Genomic DNA, 20159 nt, shown 5'->3' with positions numbered 1-20159 from the left:
AAGACTTGTGCTCCAGACCCCTCACCATCTTCGTTGCCCTTCTCTGGACATGCTCCAGCACCTCAACATTCTTCTTGTAGTGAGGGGCCCAAAACTGAACACAGTATTCAAGGTGCGGCCTCACGAGTGCCGAGCACAGGGGCACAATCACTTCCCTCATCTCAATACATACAGTTTTGTTCATGTCCGCTGGCAATACTATTGCAAAGATAGTTTCTTATTCTCTAATTCCTAGAGCTAGGTTATGTTCCCAGCTAATATACCAACCTAACCTACCTGGAGTTCCGCACCTGTAAGAAACTGCAATCCCTCCTTTCTGTACTCTTTAAGGGCCACGGGTGAAAAGTTGCAGCCGGGAGTAACGCACTATTATTGCCATGTGTTGTTAAACCATTATTTGGGTTAAAAAAAAGTTACAAAAAACCGGTTAGGTTTGCTGCTGCGCTGACTGAATGGCATCGCCGTTGTCTGCCTATGCTCCTAATCCCTGCTACCGCGTCAACAGAGGCCCCCGCCTCGGCCTCACCTGGTGCCGGGCCCAGCCAAGCCGCCCCGCGGTGCCGACTCCCGGGGCCTCTCGCACCGCTTGCGGCCGCGGCTACACCTCCCCCCTGCCCCCCCGCCCCTCCACACGACCCCGCACAGGAGCTCCTTCCCTGGAAGAGCGAAGGGGAACTCACTGCGGGCCGCCGCCAGCTGCAGTCTGGCCAAGCCCCACAGCCTGCACCCGACCCGTCGCACCGCCCGCCTGACGGGCGGGCCCGAGAAACTAGCTCTCACAGCCTTCGTGCCACACCTCCTGCGCACGCTGGGATCTGTAGTTCGTAAGGTGAGGAGCCACGCCAGGCGTAGCGAGCGTGGCGACCCTTGAGGACTACAATGCCCAGCCTGCCTTGCGTGCGGGTGGTGGGCGCATCCGCTCGCGGCGGCGGCGGCGTGGGTGCGCGTTGCCGGGCAGTCAGCTGGCCGCGGGGCGAAAGAGGGCGGGCAGCGCGGAGCGGCGGTGCTTGGTGTTTGCTCGTGTCCTGCTGCGCTCTGGGGGGAAGGTGCCCGCTCCGCCATGGCCGAGACGATTGCGGACACCCGGCGGCTGATCAGCAAGCCGCAGAACCTGAACGACGCTTACGGGCCGCCCAGCAACTTCCTGGAGATCGACGTGGGCAACCCGCAGACGGTGGGGGTGGGCCGCGGCCGCTTCACCACCTACGAGATCCGCGTCAAGGTGAGGGCCCGGCCCCGCTTCCCCTCACCGAGGGGCCGCGTCCGTCCTGGCCCCCGCGGTGGGATGCGGCCGCCTCACCCGCGGCGGGGCCCGGCGCCTCGGGAGCAAATAGAAGGCGAATGCGGAGCCTGTGTGCCGGCCTCCGGCCGGGCTTGCATAAGGTAACCGGTGCCGGCGCTGGCGGCTGCCGTCGAGTCCTTCAGGGCCCGCTTCGCCGGCTGGTGCGGCGAGTACCGCTGGGGAGGCGATGACTGAGCCGCAGTGGACTTTGTCCCTGGCGTGAGAGCAGGCCCCAGCTTCTGCAAGTGACTGGAGCTGGTAACTCTCGTGGTCTAGTGGTAGCCAGGACAATGCATCTCGGTTAAGATACCCAAAGGACTAATGCTCGTTTGGTACTGCTGTGCATAACTGCCATTAGGCTGAAATATTGCTGTGCTGTGAGCAATTGCTTGTCTGTCCCTAACTAAATAAGAGAGAGCAAGCTCTCAGCTGTATGAGATATAGTAATATGAGTGGATCTGCCCTGTGAAGGAGGTCAAGTTTGGAATTCCAGCAGCCTTAAAAACCTGTAGAGAATGTGTAAATAGGGCTAGTGGGCACACAAGCTAGATCAAAGTTAGCTGAAGTGATAAGGTGAGTGTATGTGGGGGAGGAGTTCCTGTTTTCTCTCGTACCTGAAATATGAGTGCCTAATAAATGGGGCTGTTCCTCACCATGTGCTGTCAGATAAGATTTTTTTCTTAGTGACATTAGATTCCTTTCTAGCTGGAAGGGCTGTGTTTGCTGGCTTGCCCCAAAGGCTAGTGGTGTTGAGCTTGAGAAAAGCATGTGAAGCCATTGCTATGTTCCCTAGTCTTTCCAGTTACATAAACAGGGTCTGGAGGAGTGGACAGGAAAATGAAATAAGTACAGCATGGGTTTTGCCTGTGACTGGTAGGGACTTGAGGCAGGGCACCACTTTTACCCCTAGCAGTGTAGGCTAAGCTGTGTTGAGAAACAAGACCTCTTGCAACTTTATCTTTCTTTGTAGCTTGTGCTTGAGTCTACTACATTGTATAGCTTTACTCTGTCACAGCTGATTGAACCTGTTATTATATGCAGTAATAGAAGGGGAAGAGGTCTTGTTGCCCTCCTGCACATGTCCTGTGCAATAGGTGTTCTGCTTTCACTGGAAATCAGAGAGGGCACATACCTTCATCGCAGGGAAGGCTTCAGCTAAGGGCTGCTAAAATTCGTCAGACAAGACTAAAACCTGTGTGGATGTTCTGGTACTAAAGGTCTAAGTTCTCAACTTGGTGTAAGTTTGCTTTAAAAAGCGTTATCAACTGAGATCTAGAGCTATTAGGGAGGATACTACTTTAATTCTGATCCTCCTAAATCATCATGCTCCTGTAGCTATTCTCAGGTTTCGGAATGTGTCCACAGGGCAGGAAGAATAAACGAAACCAGAATTATAGCCTGTGTTTGGCCTCTGTGTGAGGACAAACTAGAACTTGCGTTGCATTACACTGCCCTTATCAGGACCCTAGCTGTCCACTTAGCAGAAAGAATGGTGTAACTCTTTACCTTGCTGGGAAGTATTTGTGCCTTAAGTTCCTGATGACTTTCTTCTGTGACATGGAGCATTTGGAATTGCTGGATCCAGAGAAGATGATACAAAGGGGACTTAGCCATGATGTAGCCTTGGGGGTCAGACCAAATTTGCTGGGATCATAAAAATCATATTTTTTTTTAAATCCCCAACTGAAGCTCTTCAGCAGAAGGGAAAGCAGAAAAACGGGTTTTGAGACAGCATGTGGGCTAAGAGTAACCTGTTTGAGGTAGAAAATTCTGGATTCCTGTTGTAATGAAGACCTGGAAGTGACTTGAACATACTGTGATAGTACTGTGACTTTCCTCTATTCTTCCTCCCAGTCCAACTACTGTATAAACATTGCTTTCTCCACCCTCCTTACTTGCATTGGTGCATGCTTGTATACAGGACTATCTCTTATATATGGTTATTTCCCCTTCCAGTTTTGTACTACTGTACACATCGTGCATCCATGCTGTATATATTCATACCTATCATGAACTATAAAATTGAGTTTTATGTCTCTATGCAGGAAGGCTACAGAGCAGGTAATACAAGTCATGCAGAATTATGTTGACTGTCTAAACTTGTATCAATTAACTGCTTCTCAGCAGAACACAGACCATGTTGCTAATATGCAAGTTTCAGCATGGGAGAAGAGTTCAAACTTGAATTGCTGTAGTATTATACTTCTAAAAGGTAGGCCTTGTACTAGAAGCTGCTTGTTGGTGCGTGGCAGACAATTGCCACCAGCTAGCCTCTGTGGTTTGACAACTGCTTGTGGTCACAGAAAGTAGCAGCTGACATTTGCAGTTTCCTCCAGCAGCACTAGCAGTGGCAGCAGAACAAACCTGAGAGGATGGAGTGACTTACCTGTGTCATATCTACAAAGCTATGTCTTCAACTGACACAGACGTAAGGATGTTAAGTGGTGCAGAAATGGATGACTTGACTGCTGCCAAGTTCTGGTAAAAGCTATCAGGCAGCCTCATGTTATGGCTGGAGATCTCATTAAGCCAGAAACATTGTCAGAGAGGACACTGAGGTTCAAGTTTGCATTGAAGCAGTTAGACGTACTATTATCACGGTGTTTACAAACTCTGTTGAAGGGTAATTCTATCTTTATTGCTTTGTCTGCATCTCAAAGCTTAATGTTTTTTGGGAGGACTCAGCTTGCTAGCAGACTCTTGAATTGACGTCTAATAACTCATATCTTTCAAAAAGTACTTGTGTGAAATACTGCAGAGTTTCCCCAAAGCTTTTATTGGCAAGATTTCTACTGGTATGATAGCTGAAGTATATCTGCTTGGAAAGCAACAGGTGGAACAACTTCATGCTTTAGTTCTTGTATTAGTGCACTCATCAACTTCTGGTAGAAGTTGGAAAGTCTAATAGGGAACTCAAAAGCATTGGGTAGTCTGCTTAGCAGTATACTACTAGATAAGCAAGTCAATTCTATTTCAGCATTTAGGAAAGCTTTTCATAGTGTGTGTGTCTCTGCAGGCTAAGTAGGATGACTATGCATTGTGGTAAATGCATGGTACTTTTACAAACAGTTAATATCTGAGTGCTACAGGTAGAACCCATACAGCACTTCCAGTGCAGCAGTTTACTTCACAGATGGTCAGTTGGCCAAAGTATTGACTTTTCTGAGCCCCAAGTTGCATTAAATAACATTCTGTTTTCAGCAAACCGGACAAGGTAATGATGGAAAGCTTTCCACTGTAGCAACCAGTGTAAGGTACACGATGTGGTGGTATGCCACTGCAGTGCAGCTTGGCAATGAAAGTCAAGTGTCCTGTTCAGTAATGGTAAATGATTGAAAATGCCACCCTGCAGTGCTAAAATAAAAAATTTGAGTGGGTCATGTTCTTGACAGGACACTTGAGAATTTGCTTTCCATCAGTAGCATTAGGCAGTGAGTTTGCACCATTCTAAGGTATCCTTTGTGTGAAGGCTTAGCATGAGCTAAAAGAGAACAATGCAGTAGAGTATAAAGCTCCAAGTGCTTTTTCTAGTGAAATAACTACTTTATCAAGTTTTATCTCATCTAAAGGTGTCTAGGTAATTAAGTATGGTGACTGTGTAGTGGTTAAAACTACCATGATCAGCTAGACTGCCTGATAAAGTAAGACAACAAACTACTTCACTGCCTTTACCTCTTGAGGAAGAGTGTGAACCAACAGTTAAGTTCTCAGTGTAAACACCCTTCCATGCTGTATGTTGCTTCTCATGAGCCTTTACTAGCTGTTCACTCAGGAACCATCACCAGAGGGGTGATGGTTCCCTTCTACTTGTTACACCCTTTCAGGGTGGGCTTGTGCATGTCAACACTCTTCAGCAAGAGCATGTTAATACCTGTTACTGTTTACAGGCTGTAAGCCAGTTGTGTTTCTGAATTCCAGGAAGCAAATGTAAAACAAGACAGTTGTCATAATCATTCTACGGCATGTCTGCAGTCCTCAATCCAGTTCCAGGTATCATTTGACTTCTACTGTAGTTGACACAGTTTTCCTGGTAAGTGGGTCAACAGGAACATCTTTGTTCAAACAGATTCTGTGCAACAGCTTCAGTTGCTAAATCCTTTAAGGAGACAAGACTTAAGCCTTCCAGGCTAACTCTGATCCCAGCAACTGGTGACACACTGTACACCCACTGTAAAAGCAGTGCCATAGGATATAAACACCTTGGTTAGAATAGTGTCTGCAAAGCATGTAGTTATCCAGGAACTTGCTACACTTGGAAGAATATCCCTTTTTTAATGCCATTTCATCTGTTATTGTTTCTGTAAAAGTGACTTTTGTGCTGCCAATTTTGGTTGAGTTTGTCACCTAGACTAAAAGGGTAAATTATCTGTTTATGGTTAGTGAGAACTTGCAGAGAAGCCATTAATAGTCAAACTGACAGTTAGTGCTAAAGTCAACTTTAAAGTAACTACGTGTTACAGTAGCCACTAGTGTCCAAGTAGTTAAAGAATTCTTTTTAGTCAAACCAAAGATAAGCAAAAAGCCTTTGTCTTAATTCTGTTATTTAATGTTGAATGACCTGTTGCTTCTAATCAGTATGATTAAACTCAGCACTAAGGCACACCTTGGCTTCTGGAGGTTCCACAGCTCAGTGGCTTGTCTTGAGGTGTAGAAAGATGATGCCTTGCTGCTGTACTTCCAGATGTTGTGAAATGTATCACTTGAGTGGTACTAATGCTCTTTAAAGCAGCAGTCACCTTTCCTGCATCCTCTGCTGAAAGACTTCTGTAGACCTGCAGCGGTACTTGACTACATAGGCTCAGTGTGGGGAAGGAAATGAACACACAGGCTGCGAAGTGCCTGCAAGTGTTAAGAATAGTATTGGTCTCAAAAGGGTTGGGGAAGTATATCAAAGTACTGCTAAACTTGAGATACTTTTGAAAGTCTATTCTCATCTTAACCCACTTTTTTCAAGACCTAGCTTGGATGCAATATTTGTATTTCAGCATATTTATAGTAGTCTGACTTGAGCAACTGATTTGAGTGTGACTTCTTGTGATCAAATCAAGTCAGAGTAGGTAAATGAAAGTATAACTTGCTCAGAAAGCACTTGTCTTATGCCATGGTTTTGCCAAGTGGCACTCTTGATCGGGTAAATGTCTTTGGAATGTTCTGTCCTTGAATGGAACCAAACTTCCTGTCCTTCATGTGTTTGGCAGGGTTTGAAGTTGCAGACTCTTTTCCCACTGTGAGAAGAATCAAATCTGCTGGTCTGTGTAGTTGACTTCAGCATTGTTCAGTTTCAGTCACTGAAGCCTGTGGTGGAGTAATGACTAAACACTGACTCAGTGTGGATGTGTTTAGGGGTGCATAATCAGCACTAATTCTCTATTTCTCTACTACTGCAAGTCTTGCATCATACTGTGAGTCTGCTCTAACTGTAGTTAATTACTCTTTTAAAACCCTGTTCTACACACTGCTACTAGTTAGATGTTTTTAGATTCTTCTTCAAAGAACAAAAATGCACTGATTCAGGTGACATTGTTCTGTTGTACAGCCCAGGTACTGCACCTTTACAAACATTAACTGTTCCCTCTAGCAGTAATTTAGAAAAGGATAGCTGAAAGGCTAAGAAATTCCCAGGACACTGACTAGGGAGGCAGAGAAGTGGAATGGCTTGGAGGAAAGAAACTTCCAAAGCAAGGAGAGTGGATTTACAAGTCTATTGCATGTATTTGCTCTGAGCAGTTGATTTTTCTGTGGAAGTTTTTTATTAAACTAGATCCAAGAGCCTAATCCAAAGGTACTGAACTAGTTTGGTGTTGATGTCTGTTAACACTGTGTAAATAAAATGACCCAGTCTCTCAATAGTGCTTCCTATTAGTGTATTAGTTTAACTGGTGACTTGGACTCTTTTTATTTCTGTGCATACAATGTGGGCCTTGATTGTTGTGTATTAAGAGTGCACTCTAGTACAGTGCCGAACAGACCAAATCAAACAGAACAATGACTGATCTTTGTAGGGCAGATGGCTGTGATCCAGGTAGGCATGTGATGCCAGAGTATTTTGATACAACTTTATTTTTAGATGGCTTGCCAAAAAAGTGTCAGCTTGAACTTTAGAACAGTCAGGTGTCTGCTGTTTTTCATCTGGAGAAGTAAATAATGTAGTGTAGGTTTATGAACTTCTAACTGTATGGGAAGTATTTTCTTTCGAGTTTCTTCACTTGGTAGCACAATGCCAGGTTGCACTACTGGGTGCTGTTGTAACAAGTACATAATCCAAACGCCCTGTGAAGCTACAGCACTGAGTGAAGGGTCTGAAGTTGCTGCTGTAACTTTTTTGATGTGAGAAGGATGGAGGAGCCCTAACCTTCTGGTCAAGGTATAAAAACATATTTTGCCAACTAAGACAGGTCCATGAACATATTCCTTCTGTGGCTGTTTCTTGAGAATCCAGCTCAAAACTTTTGTCATGGGAGGATCTTCTGGGGCACATGAAACTATAGTTAGTGTTGGTCAAAAAGCCAATCTTGAAAATATAACTATAAGCTAGTATAGAGCAGCTTTACTCTCAAATCCAGAAGAAACTGAAGCTATATCTTAAGTGGTTTAAAGCCACCTCTATACCTGCAAATAAAGTTTCAGAGACTATTTCTACGGGCTTAAGGTGCAGTGCTCCCCAAGTGTTAAGATATGCTATCAGCCTTTCTGTAGCTGTTAGGTGGCTACAGAAGAATAGGAATGCTACTACTCCAATAAAACTGGAAATAGGAAGAGAATTTCTTGCTGCTTGGTATACTACTTCTGTAGTAGTTACTTGTCTCTTGTTTCTTGCATGTGTGAAGTGTAGGGATACCAGACTGTCTTTAGCTCACATAGCACATTAAAACCTTTGTTTCTGATAAAAACAATCCATTGCAGCAATTCACTGCAATTTGGTTGGCCCCATTTGACATTGGTAGATGTCAGCTAATGATGCTAAATCACCAGCTTAATGTGATCCATCTTCAGTCATCCTCCACAAGGAATGAATGGTAACATTTCAGTAGGCCAAACCAGAGCATATGGCAGTTCTACTTCACAAATGTGTAAAAGTAGCAATCCCTTCTCTTTAAAAGGAATATTTGGTATTTCAAAGGAGGCTTTGGCTTGCTAACCCTGAAATAATTATCTGGAGTTATTAATTCTGGGTGTTGTAAAAGCCTTTGCCTGAATATGTCCTTCTTAAAGGGGTTCCTGTTTTCACCTGGGGCTTCTGAGCATAGAACCTTAAGAATAAAGAATCACGAAACAATGTTTTTCTAGACTTACCCTGCTTTGAGCCTTTTGACCGTGGCACACCATAATTCAATTGTTCATGGTGTTGCTGAACTTGATCAGGTGATGATAGATACTGTTTGTCAAACACAGACACCTCTACACTAATTTTCATAAAGCAGCTCTGGACTCAAGGCATTGGACTTGGCAAAGGTTAACTCTTGTCTAAAGACTGATCCTCTATGTTGGTTGTGTTGCTGCTAGGATTTCACTGTCTTGATCTTTAAAATGGTAAGCATCCTAGCTCCTTGTCTCAGTACCATGGAGTGGGAAGCTCTCTAGTTCTTGGTATAGCTTAAATTAGCATTGTTTAAAATTTGTGTGTATGCATGTGGTCAGATTTTTCAGTGTTATATTAACTTTAAATTTTTTGCATGTAATGTACCTTCAGTAGACTTGGACACCAAGTGGGTAAAAGGGGAGGTTGATCAACTCTGCTCTGGTCAAAAGGACTGAAACTTGGAAAAATAACCTCTCATCTGATCTTTTGCAGTGGGGAAAAGAGGTTCACTTTCAGTAAACTACACAGAAAAAATCTAAACTTCTAGCAACTGAAGGTTAGAGTATGTTTGCCTTCTTTCTTGCTTTTTATAATTGTAGGAAATGGGGAGGTAGCTGCTTATGTCAAGCTGGGAAGGAAACAAACCACTGGCAGGGTTTCTGCAATAACAGTGTACTGCTGGAGCCAGTTCCTTATACTAAAGGACAGCAGGCTCTTGCATTAAGAAAACCATAATTCTTTTATCCACCCTGAATGTTACTTACTGTAATACCCCAGAGCTCCTGCTGGCTGACTGTAAATGTAGCTGAAGGGTGTAGTCTCTTGACAAAAGATTACAGCTTGTAAGAAGAGATAGCAAGAAGCTTGAATTTAGCTTCTGAGACTCAAGGCCACAAACTTCTCTCAAAAGTGAACTGAGTGCTTTCTTTCACTCTATTTTAATGGAAATAGAGTTGTATCAAGGCTACCATAACCTACTTGAAAAGACTACATCAAAGTAGGTGCTATGGCAACAGTGCAGCTTTATTCTCAGTCTGTTACGAGTGGGAGATGTGGGCAATGCAGTGCTGCTGATGAGTGTTACGTTGGCAGATGATGAAATGAATCAAATTTACCTCAAGCTATCCTGGACCACTACAGCTGTGGAGTGTCTGCAGTTGTGGGGGTGGACTGGGCTGCAGTGACATTCAGAGTCAATCTTGTGGAGTGTCAGCATGCTCTTTGAAGGAACCCAAAAGCTATTTGCATTCAATTTATGTCTGGAAGCAAATTTGTAGGAGCAAGTCTGCTTATTTGCAAGGCTTTTTCCACTCACTGGATAAATTTAGTCTAGGTAACAGAACACTTAAAATTACTTAGAATTATAAAACAAATGTATTTAAAATCAAATATTCTAGTTTTCTTCCTGTGTTTAAGGTAATTTGTATACCAGAAGGGCTGCATTGGAGAGCCGTGAAGCTGAATGGACAGTGTCGACTCGTGCACAAACTACTTGCATTCTGCCTGTGAAAGTTTCCTTGCTTGTATACATAAATGATTTTTGGACTTCTAACTGGGCATAACTTGGGAATTGACTGTAACAGTTAGAAGACTGTAGTAACAGTTACCTGGTTATCCAAGCCACTGTCTTAGGACTGTCATTTACTTCTGAGGTGAATTGGGAACATTCTGAGCTTGGAATTGGACTTACAGTTTGAATGTTATAATAACATAAATGTAGCTGGAGGAAATGCTTTCTGTGAATACAGGTTTTGCCCTGAAATCTATTAGCAGGCAACCAGTGCTTCCAGTTACTAGTTGGCTGAACACTAGCCAAATGAGTGTAGAAACTTATTTGGCATCCGAGTGGAAGAATGCAGGAGTGAGTTAAGGGTCTGGGTTTGTCATCTGCTGCTTAACTATGTCCTTTAACTTGGTACCAGTTCTGTCTCTGTTTTCCAGTGTACTGGCTTGGCCATTAACTCGCCCAGCAGAATACTGACTGAGTTTGACAGCAGTCAGAGAAAGCCTAATGGGTGTATACATAGTCTGATACAGCAACAGTGCTAGACAGAATCTCTCTTGTCGTAGCATCTTTCTGTGTTTAGGATTTTGGGCTATGTGGGGCTTCTGCAGAGCTAGTTTGTTGGTCCTTCTGGAATAATGCTTTATCTGCAATTCTGACTAGTGACTTTTGGTTGTCTAATGTCTTAGGTAATGCATAATCCTTTCAGGTTGAGGACTTGCATTCAAACTGCTAGGAGGCATGACTTCAGACTAGGAAGTTGAAAATGCTTTTGATGATAAATGAGGCTGTTGCACTGTAGAAGAAACAATTGCTGCAGTAATTATGCTCCAGGGCCTGTGCCAAACTGGGTCATGACAGTAGACTTAGCAGATCAGCAGGCCAGAAAACTAATGCTATCATGCTGAATGAGCATGGGGAGAAAAGTTTGTAAAAAAAAAAAAAAAACCTAGCCTGACTTCAAGTTTTGTGCCTTAGTCTCATCTCTGTTCCAGCAGGCAAAGCAAGCACTAACAGTGTTCAGAATAGCTACTGGCACCTCTGACTAAACAAGGATAACTTTCAACATAAACTGTGAAGCTGAGATTAACTTTGATATGCTATATAGTTTTGAAGTGATGCTTCAGTAGAAATTGAAAGTTTCTCTTGACACCTTAGAGTTGTCTTCTCATACCAAATCCTTGCTCTGTGATAGCCCATGCTTCAGCAGCTGTCTGGCTTGCTTAATGAAAACCATCTATCCATGGTAGATGGAGGCAATAGGACATGCAGAAACCCTTCCTACTGAAGGAAAAAATGGTCTACTCAGAGTAATAATCCTTAATGAGAAGAGCACATATGGTAACTTTAACTCAGAATATATTCATACTCAAAAATAGGGACCTAAGATGTAAATAGGTTAAGCAGTATAAAACAGGACTCTCAAATTGCTTTTTTAAATAGATCCTTTCTAATAGCTGCACATCTGAAGAACGCTGCTCTATCAGTACTAATTTCTGGAGGAAGAATTGCTGCAGTTTTGGGGTTTTAAGGAGCATGAGGTTTAGAAGTTGATCTCAACAGATAGCTCTAATTCATATCCAGACCAAAGGACTGGGGGGACATACTTTCCCTTAGCACATAGTTGTCAAGTTGTGACTTGTAAGCCACCTAATTTAATGGGAGCCTTCTAGCATACACTTCAGTTTGAACATTTCCAGTGCTTAGGATCAAAATTGGAGAAGATTTTTTTCAACTCGAAGCGGGGAAAAAAGTACTCTTACTGTCCTTTCCTCCAACTTCCTAGCTGGGTTAGCATCTCAAAAGTTCAAAGGGGAATGTAGATGGTAAAATGAGCTCAATTGGCACTCTACCCCCACATTGTACCTGTAAGCCTGATATGTTGTTCAGAGATTAACTTTATAGACTTCATGCCCAGAAGCATGAAAAGAGTTTCTGAAGACCTGGGAACTGATTGGTTTTTTTAGCTGCTTTTATTCAGTTCTAATCCCTCTTGTAAGTAACTTGAGAGGAGAATGGAATATTTTCTGCAGGTGAGAGGCTATATGTTAAATATTGTAAAGGACTTTCTACCCAAGACACTAACAGAGAGCTGATGTTGTAATGTGGAAGGCTGAACTTCCTTAAAAAGCCAATAGCTGAAATCAGAGAGAAATAATCTAGTACTTTACTTCTGGGAATCTCCTTCATGCACTCTGGGGGACCTAGCTTTATTCACTCGAGTTGAGTATTCTTATCCTCAAGATGAGAGTGTTTATTTATAAAGCCTGACTTCTGACATAAGTCTTAAGTGCAATTTTAGTCACTAGTACAATGAACAATGTTTTATCTGGGAGGGAGAGCTTGAATACTTCTAAACATTTAGTAATACGAGATTTCATAGCAAAATACTATTCTGTACCTTATCTGTAAATTATGGACTGAATAGCATAATGTGAAAGTACACAACTGACTTCTTGAGTACTTTTGAACTGTGACAGCTGAGAACTTCTTGTTGGCTGGCAGTAATACAATGGCCTGTAATCATAGGCCTGCCTAGAGCAGGAAAGTACTGCTGCAGTAAACCTGTTTTGAGCAGACAAAAGCATTGCTCAGTGATAGCTTAAGCATAACAGCCTACAAATGATACATAGGGATATCCACTCAAACTGGGAGCAGAAGCTGAGTAAGATGACTTACAACTTAAAAAATAAAACAATAAAAACCAGAAGGCACTAGCTGAGAATGAGTACTGTGCTTCTGCCCCGGGAAAACTGGGGATAATTGTAGTCCCATAGGAAGTTGATGTTCATAGGCTACTCTTGAAGAGTTGTTTTTCAAGGTGTGTAAGACAGTGAATATGCAGTCTGGCAACAGTAAGCTTTATTCTGTTAGTGCTGGTTATATATGGCAATTACTGACTTTTGGTCTTTTAGTAGGTCTAACACCTACAAACGTTTTTGTAACACTAGCTAGTTTGTCTCAATGACATTTAAGTTTCAGATTGTGACCTTGAAGCTTTCAGTTTTGGTGATGTGATTAGAGTACACTCTTGATGTCTAACTTTAAAATAACGTGCAAGTTGGATTACAACAATGGAATAACCCTGCACCCCAAGAATGAATAGAAGTAATATAGGCTCTTGCACAAGTTGGTGTAAGGACATCTATCAAAATGCCTGTGTATTTAACATAGTCTTATGCAGCATTGTAGCCTGGGTCCCATCTGATGTCTCTTTCAAGGTGTTAGCATCAGGTGCAACTCCTAGCCTTGCTTAGGAAAGTTCTGCCTGATCAAGCTCTGCTTGGTTTAACTTTGTAGCAAAACAATCTGATCTCATCAGCCCTGAATGTTGTGTTGCATCTCAGCCTTGTTGGCTTCTTTGGAGCTATCCAAAACTTGGCAGCTTGTACTAGCAAGTCTTCAGCTTCATCTGTCCTGAATGGATTCACTGTAGGACTTATGGTTTTGCTTTTAAAGATGTTCGAGCCATGTTCTATCAGGTAGCAGAAAAGTACAGGAAGCTTGGCTACTGTCCTATGCTGGTACCTGAAACACTCTCTTGAATTCAGTAGGAGGATCTTGTGTGGGTTAAGATGACTTTTTCTCTGCCCCTGCCCCTAATTTTGTACATATATTGGCATTAGGAATCCAGCTCCTGAGACAATGCAAATAGCAGATGCTTGTGCAACCTTAGGAACATCTCAAGTGACCAGCAAATCTGCTATTCTGCTAGGTGATACTGTGGCAAAATACCAGTGATTAGGGTGCCATATAAATGAGGCCCACAGTTAAGCACTTTGAGGCACAGCTTACTCATGTAGCTTACAGAGCTTTGTGTATATTTCTGTATCTTGGGCGGTTTTAATACTGTTGTTGTTGCTGAATTGGAACTAATTTGTAACTTAACAGCTTGTTTCTTGCTTCTGCTTATTAAAACTTCTAAGTTGTCTAATCAATAGCTTATGTTCTTGTTTTCAGACAAATCTACCTATCTTCAAGTTGAAAGAATCTACAGTCAGAAGAAGATACAGTGACTTTGAATGGCTAAGGAATGAACTAGAAAGAGAAAGCAAGGTGGGTAAAATGAAAGGTAAATACAAGTCTTCAGATATACAGAGAATAGTGATGCTGAAATGTTATCATTATATTATAAAGCATATATATCATACAGAGCAAATATTGTGGTTGAAAATGTCCAGAATTAAAACACTGTCTTTCAGCAAGCCTCAGTTGTATACTGCTCGAGGCTGTTTAATGGGTTTGAGTTAGTTCACAGTCTTAACTCAAACTATTTGAATTCAACTTACCTCTATGGCAGATACTGTTCTTCTCTGGTCATGTTTTATTACTTCACTAGGGATGTGATGATGAGTTAGGTTCTCTAGGAGGAAGAGATGGCACAGATGTGTATAAATTTGCTTACAGGCTGTGCTTAAGGACACTTTTCTAAATATTTCAGGTTGTGGTACCACCTCTACCAGGAAAAGCTCTTCTCCGTCAGCTTCCCTTCCGAGGAGATGATGGCATATTTGATGATTCCTTTATAGAAGAAAGGAAGCAGGCTCTTGAACAATTCATAAACAAGTAAGTGTGGGATCTAGTTAACTGGAGACAAACCCGGAACTCGGGTCTGGAAAATTGAGTTAAAGCTGCTAATCCTCTAACTATGGTAGCTGCACTAGGTTCAGAATAGTAAGTTCCACATAATCATGCAGTAGGACATACTAACATTGCTGATCCAGTGTTTAATTAGGATATCTTAATGCTTACCTGAACAGCTAAAATTAATGTTGCTAATTTATGCAAATTACTACTAAAATTATAGCATTCAAAATAGATCTACTTTTTCATTTCTCAAAAGATATCCTCTATTGGGTGAACAATAGAGCTTACAATGGGCTTATAGCAGTTTACTTTGCGGATGGGAGATTATCAGCTTGTGTAATGATGCACATTTTCTCTACTCATTGTGAGAATCTTTCTGAAATGTAAAAACACTACCTCAGGTATGCACATATATAGTTTGAAACAGACACTTTGGGGTTTGTCACTGCCTTTCAAAGGGCGAACAGAAATTATATAGTAACAAAACCTTATGATTCTTTTTCTACCATCTGACACTACTAACTGCTCTCCATACAGTGACCTGAAGAGCTACTTTAATCTCTTTAACAACATGGATCCAAACAGTAGGTAAGAAGGATATTCACTGACAGTTAACCAGCTTCTCTGGCCTCCAGAGCCAACACTGTTTAGACCAGCTGGATTTGGGACTGCTCCCTCTAACAGTTCAAGCTTGTCAGTTCCACTAGCATTTTAATCTTGTTCAACAGTAATGCTGTTCAACAGGTACAGAGGATGTCTGAGTCAAGCCAGAACTTCATCTGATTGTCAGTTATTGTTAGTCTGTTCAGGCAAGTGGCTTGGAGTTGCAAGTGACTAGTTCACTAGAACTGTCTTGTGCAAGGAAGCCAAGTGTGACTGCATGAAATCTTTTTCTTCATAGTTGCTTGTTAGCTCAATTTAGAGGTACTGCTAATGGTTCTGAGAAGGTAAAATGCTTCAGAATGTGCTTTCCTCTGTTCAAAGACAAGTGAAATGAATTTCAAAGGCATCTAGTTTTGCATTTACACTACATGAAGGCAGATGTGCTTATAGTAAGATGGAATGTGGTTTATTTTTTTAAGGCTGTACAATCAAGGTAGTCATGACTAAAGTACAACTTTCATCCATGCAGCCTTGGGACTCTATGAATGAAGTGCATTTACCAAGAGTTTAGTATGCTGAATCTAGCAATATGTGGGGGAAGAAGGCTGTTTATGCTCTGAAGCAGCTGACAGTGAAACGGTCATCTTAACTGGAATCCCTAAAAAACTCAATATAGCTGACAAATGGAGTGGCCAGTTTACTGGTGTCGCTTGTTCAGTCCTACAGCAAGTAATACATTGATCTTGTGGAAGTGTAAAACTCCTTTGTCGATTGGTTTTCCTCCTTTGGAACAGAAAAGCAGGCTGTTAATGTAGAAATTGATGTAGTGGCAGACTTGAGTACAGCTGGAACAAGATTCTTCAGGCAGAACTCATAGCTATTCAGCCTCATCAATTTAGTCTAATGGCATGACTAACTCATCAAGCAAATATTACTAATTAAAGTTTTGAACCATGTAGAAGTTTTAAGACTTCTACCAACTGAAATTAGTCCTGAAGTTAATTTGCAGAAAACAGTCACATTACTGCATTCTCAAAGCTGGTTTTCACTCCTAGAACTGGAGAAGAGTCCCTCAGATAACTGATATCACCGTATCCAAAAAAGATCTTGATGCACCAATGCCAGTTCTTGATATTGAGGATGTTACTGAGAAGCATTGTCCCTCTAGATGTAAAATGACAGCAGTGCAGCTTACTTGAGTCAGCTCTCCTGGGCCAGCTTGCTGGCATCAGTACTACATACAGTGATGTTCACAGGGATAGCTATGTTGCAACACTTTTGTGTGTGAACCTGACTTTGGGATACATAAAAGTCTTTTGAAGTAGCAGCTGCTTTGTGGAAGGGTCACCTTAGAGAATACTACTGAGGAAAAGCCAATGCAGAGTGAGGCATGTTAAATCAAGAGCTGAATCTGAGAGATCAGGTCTAATCTTGTAATTCAGCCACCAATTTGCAAGCCTTCCTGAAAGAGAAGGAATATGCTGCTGCCTTATCTTCTCTTGTATATCTTTTGGCGTTCAAGGCCAGCAACTTCAGTCTGATAGGTGTAAGAAACTCAAATCAGTTATTCCAGACTGTTTTCCTTGTGGACTACTGCTTGAGACCATTGCCTATTTACTAGAACCTGGCAAGATTGATAGTTTTTTATGACTGCACTTGAAATAATCTATCAATGCTGAATAGCAGAGCTCAGCTTCCTCATTAAAGGACATCCTCAATGACAAGTAAGTAGTGACAAGTAAATCTGCCCTGTGGTGAAATAAGCAGTAACGTACATCTGGAGAAGATGTACTAAAGTGCTTGATGCTGAGCCACTGGAGTTGACTGTGTATTGCACATGTTCAACTAGATAACTTCCTTAAGAGTAGAAATGTTCAGACAGATATGGAGTCCTTAAGGCTGACACAAGCTGTCCTACAGAGCATGGGGGGCTTTCTCTCTTAAAAGGAGAAGCCTGCCTTGATTGACCAAAATGTTTGGTTTGAAAAGTTACATCCTGCTTTAGGTTTTCATACCCATAAGTGATCAACTTCCAGCGTTCTGATTCTCTTGGATTTTTACGTACACAGAAGGCTGCATGGTATTTTAAGAGTTTAAATGCAGTACTTCTTGGTTTTCTTCCAAGCTTGGGAGTGTTTTCTAATTCAATTTCAGCTCCTTTACTGTTAAAAGGATGGTGGTGCAGTTTATATGTGGAACACCACAAAACCTGTGGTAGAGGTGCTGGTCTCTTCTAGAGCTGACAAGCTCTGTGTCTTTCATATCTAAAGACATCTGAAATTAAGAGTGGCCAGTACCCTCTGGCTATGCATGCTTGTACATGTTAGGAGTAGTGACCATGGTAAGCTTTAAACAGTGTCAGAACCTTCAGAAGGCCTTCACACCCTCTCGTAGAGTAAGTCTTTAACTCTGCCTTGGCTAACTGCTATTTAATTAGACTGAGAACTTGGGGGTTAAGCTGCCTTTAGAAAGGTATCCTGTGTCAAAGGCATCAAGACCTGTAAAAATCTGCTTGCCTTGCTTAACTCTAGGTTTCCTAATGCTGGGATAAGCATTTTGATAGCCCCCTCAGTTGCAGATGGCAGATGATGACATAGCATGCTTCCAAATGATCAGAGGTACCTCAGGGTTTCTATGAGCTAACTTCATCTGGGGGAGAATGACAAATCTTGCTGCCAGGCATCATTCTGTTCATGGACAGTGAACTGAAGTGGGATCTATGCTGAAGTGTAGAACCATAGGTTACTGGTATAAAACCTCACTCTGCTAGTTAGCTGCAAGTAGCCTCAATTTGTTAGTGCTAATGCTTGTCTTTTTTTCTCTCCAGGGTTGCAGGCCACCCACTGGCACAGAATGAGCGCTGCCTTCACATGTTCTTACAAGATGAAGTAATAGATAAAAACTACACACCATCCAAAATAAGACATACTTGAGTTCTGAAACCATCTTCTCAAACATTAGTGGTTCTTATGCTTGGTTTTAAGAGGTTGTAGTTTGTCTTGGCATGCTGAGGATAAACAGGCACGAAGTCTCCACTAACATCAGTACACTGCTTGGTCTTTGCATATGCTTTATAGCATTAAAGAACTCACTTGTCTTCTAGCTAAATCCCTCTGAATCCTTGATTTGAGAGTATTATACTGTAAGACCATCCACCCCTTGCAATGTCTCACAAACCTTTCCACTCTTATTTGCAATGACTTAATAATGTTTACTGACTTGGCCTTACTTGAACTTGCACAGCTGTAGTGTCACGTGTTCACTTATATTTGACTAAACTGCTATGCTCTTTCTAAGGTAGTCATCTGTCTGAACTTCTGTAGAACGACTGCTTTATTTCTGATACCCTGTGTGAGAAACACTTATGCAATTGTCTTCAAGCTTGTAAAACACTTTATACTGAAGTAATGAGGGATTTATCTTTATATTCTGTAAGAGGAAATCAAATTTATATACTAAAGTAACTTGTCTAAAGTTTTGAAATAAAAGTGAAAATGCACTTAAATGTTGTCACTCTTGACCCTGAGTGTGGGGTATCTCATGCTTTCTGAGAAGTGGGGACTTGACTATACTTAAGTGAATTGGTGTTTCAACCTTGCTGTGATGTTCTTCTGCAATGTAGTATTGTGTTACAGCTAGCACTAAATAGCCTTAGATGCTGGCACTTGCTGCTCAAGTGTTAAAGGACATATAAAGGTATTGGAGGCTGGTCCTGTGTTGTAGAGCTAAAGCTGGAGCCTCGCTCATGGTATGCTGTCAACAGATCTGTGGCTTCAACAAGTTTGAGTACCTTTCTACTTTGCATGAGAAGCATCAACCTAGCTTCAACTACTGAGTGAAAATTATACCATCCTACAGAGAAAGGAATCTTGACACAACCTATAATGTATTATAACTTCAGTTCTAGATTAAGGTAGCTCTGCTCTACAAATACAATTGGGAACATGAAGGCATACAAGCCTGCTGTAAGATGTGATCATAGTCCACTTCCCTGAACAGGAAAGGAAGGGAAAGCTGTAGATTGTGCTTGTATGACCACTGGTGAAATGCAGGTTGTGCTCCCACATGTGACATGGGCATTACCTATCCAGATGCTCTTGAAAACAGATTCAAGAATGCTCTAGTAGCACCCTGACCCAGTGTTTTGTGCTATTTGGTAACAGTACCTGTTGGCTTAGACTTGGCTCTGCTGCTTTTTCCCTCCTTATAGTACTTCTTATCACTGTTGAGAGTATCCTATGAACTTGCTGGCACAGTTGTTAGCTTCCTTTTAAGTAAGACCATTAGCCTCATTTATGAAAATCAATGTAAAGGATTGAACTGACAAAACAGTGGTGGCTGACTGGATTATATGTAGTACTAGTGACTAGCTACACTGAATGCTCAAATAATTGCTCTTCAAAAGGCTGTGTTGAATCTTTCCAACAGTCCTATTAAATGAAACCAGGGACCAAAACTGACACAGCCCACTTGTGACCTGGAGCTGACTGGCTTTTCAAGAGGTTTTTGATAATGTAAAATTCTAAAATTCCCTGTGCTTCTTGAATTACACTTAAAAGTTGAGTTACTCTTGAAAATTGAGAAAGAAGGGCTAAATGTATATGAAGTTTTATTATTTAGGTTTAGGTACATAGTAAGGTGTTATTTCCTTAAATGTTCTTTTCTGAAAGAAGCTTCTTCCAGAAATCAAAGTAAATGCCCTGTCTTATCCTTAAAAGATGATGCACAATATGTAGCTTCTGCTGTGGGGAAAAAAAAGAATTAAGCCAAAGAGGGAAAAGCTGCATGCTTGATGTCAAGGTATTCCCATTTCCAAAGTGAGGACTTTGGAGTGTTAACCTCTGAGGCTGACAAGACATCTGCACTGGACTCTAGGATTTCAC

The 20159-nt window shown here is 41.9% G+C and overlaps 1 protein-coding gene across 1 annotated transcript; it reads left to right on the top strand.

Moving 5' to 3' along the window:
* Positions 1–900: 900 nt before the first annotated feature.
* Positions 901–18209, top strand: SNX3 (sorting nexin 3; the record flags this gene model as incomplete). Its single annotated transcript, XM_081998341.1, has 4 exons — positions 901–1222; positions 14047–14142; positions 14528–14652; positions 18104–18209. The coding sequence occupies exons 1-4, from the start codon at positions 1061–1063 to the stop codon at positions 18207–18209; spliced, it is 489 nt and encodes a 162-aa protein (XP_081854467.1). The 5' UTR covers positions 901–1060.
* Between the last annotated feature and the right edge of the window lie 1950 nt (positions 18210–20159).

This window comes from Phaethon aethereus (genome assembly GCF_964289735.1).
Source record: "Phaethon aethereus genome assembly, chromosome: 3".
NCBI classification, from domain to species: domain Eukaryota; kingdom Metazoa; phylum Chordata; class Aves; order Phaethontiformes; family Phaethontidae; genus Phaethon; species Phaethon aethereus.
Note: the sequence above shows the minus strand (reverse complement) of the source record. Positions and strands in the feature narration are given on the sequence as shown.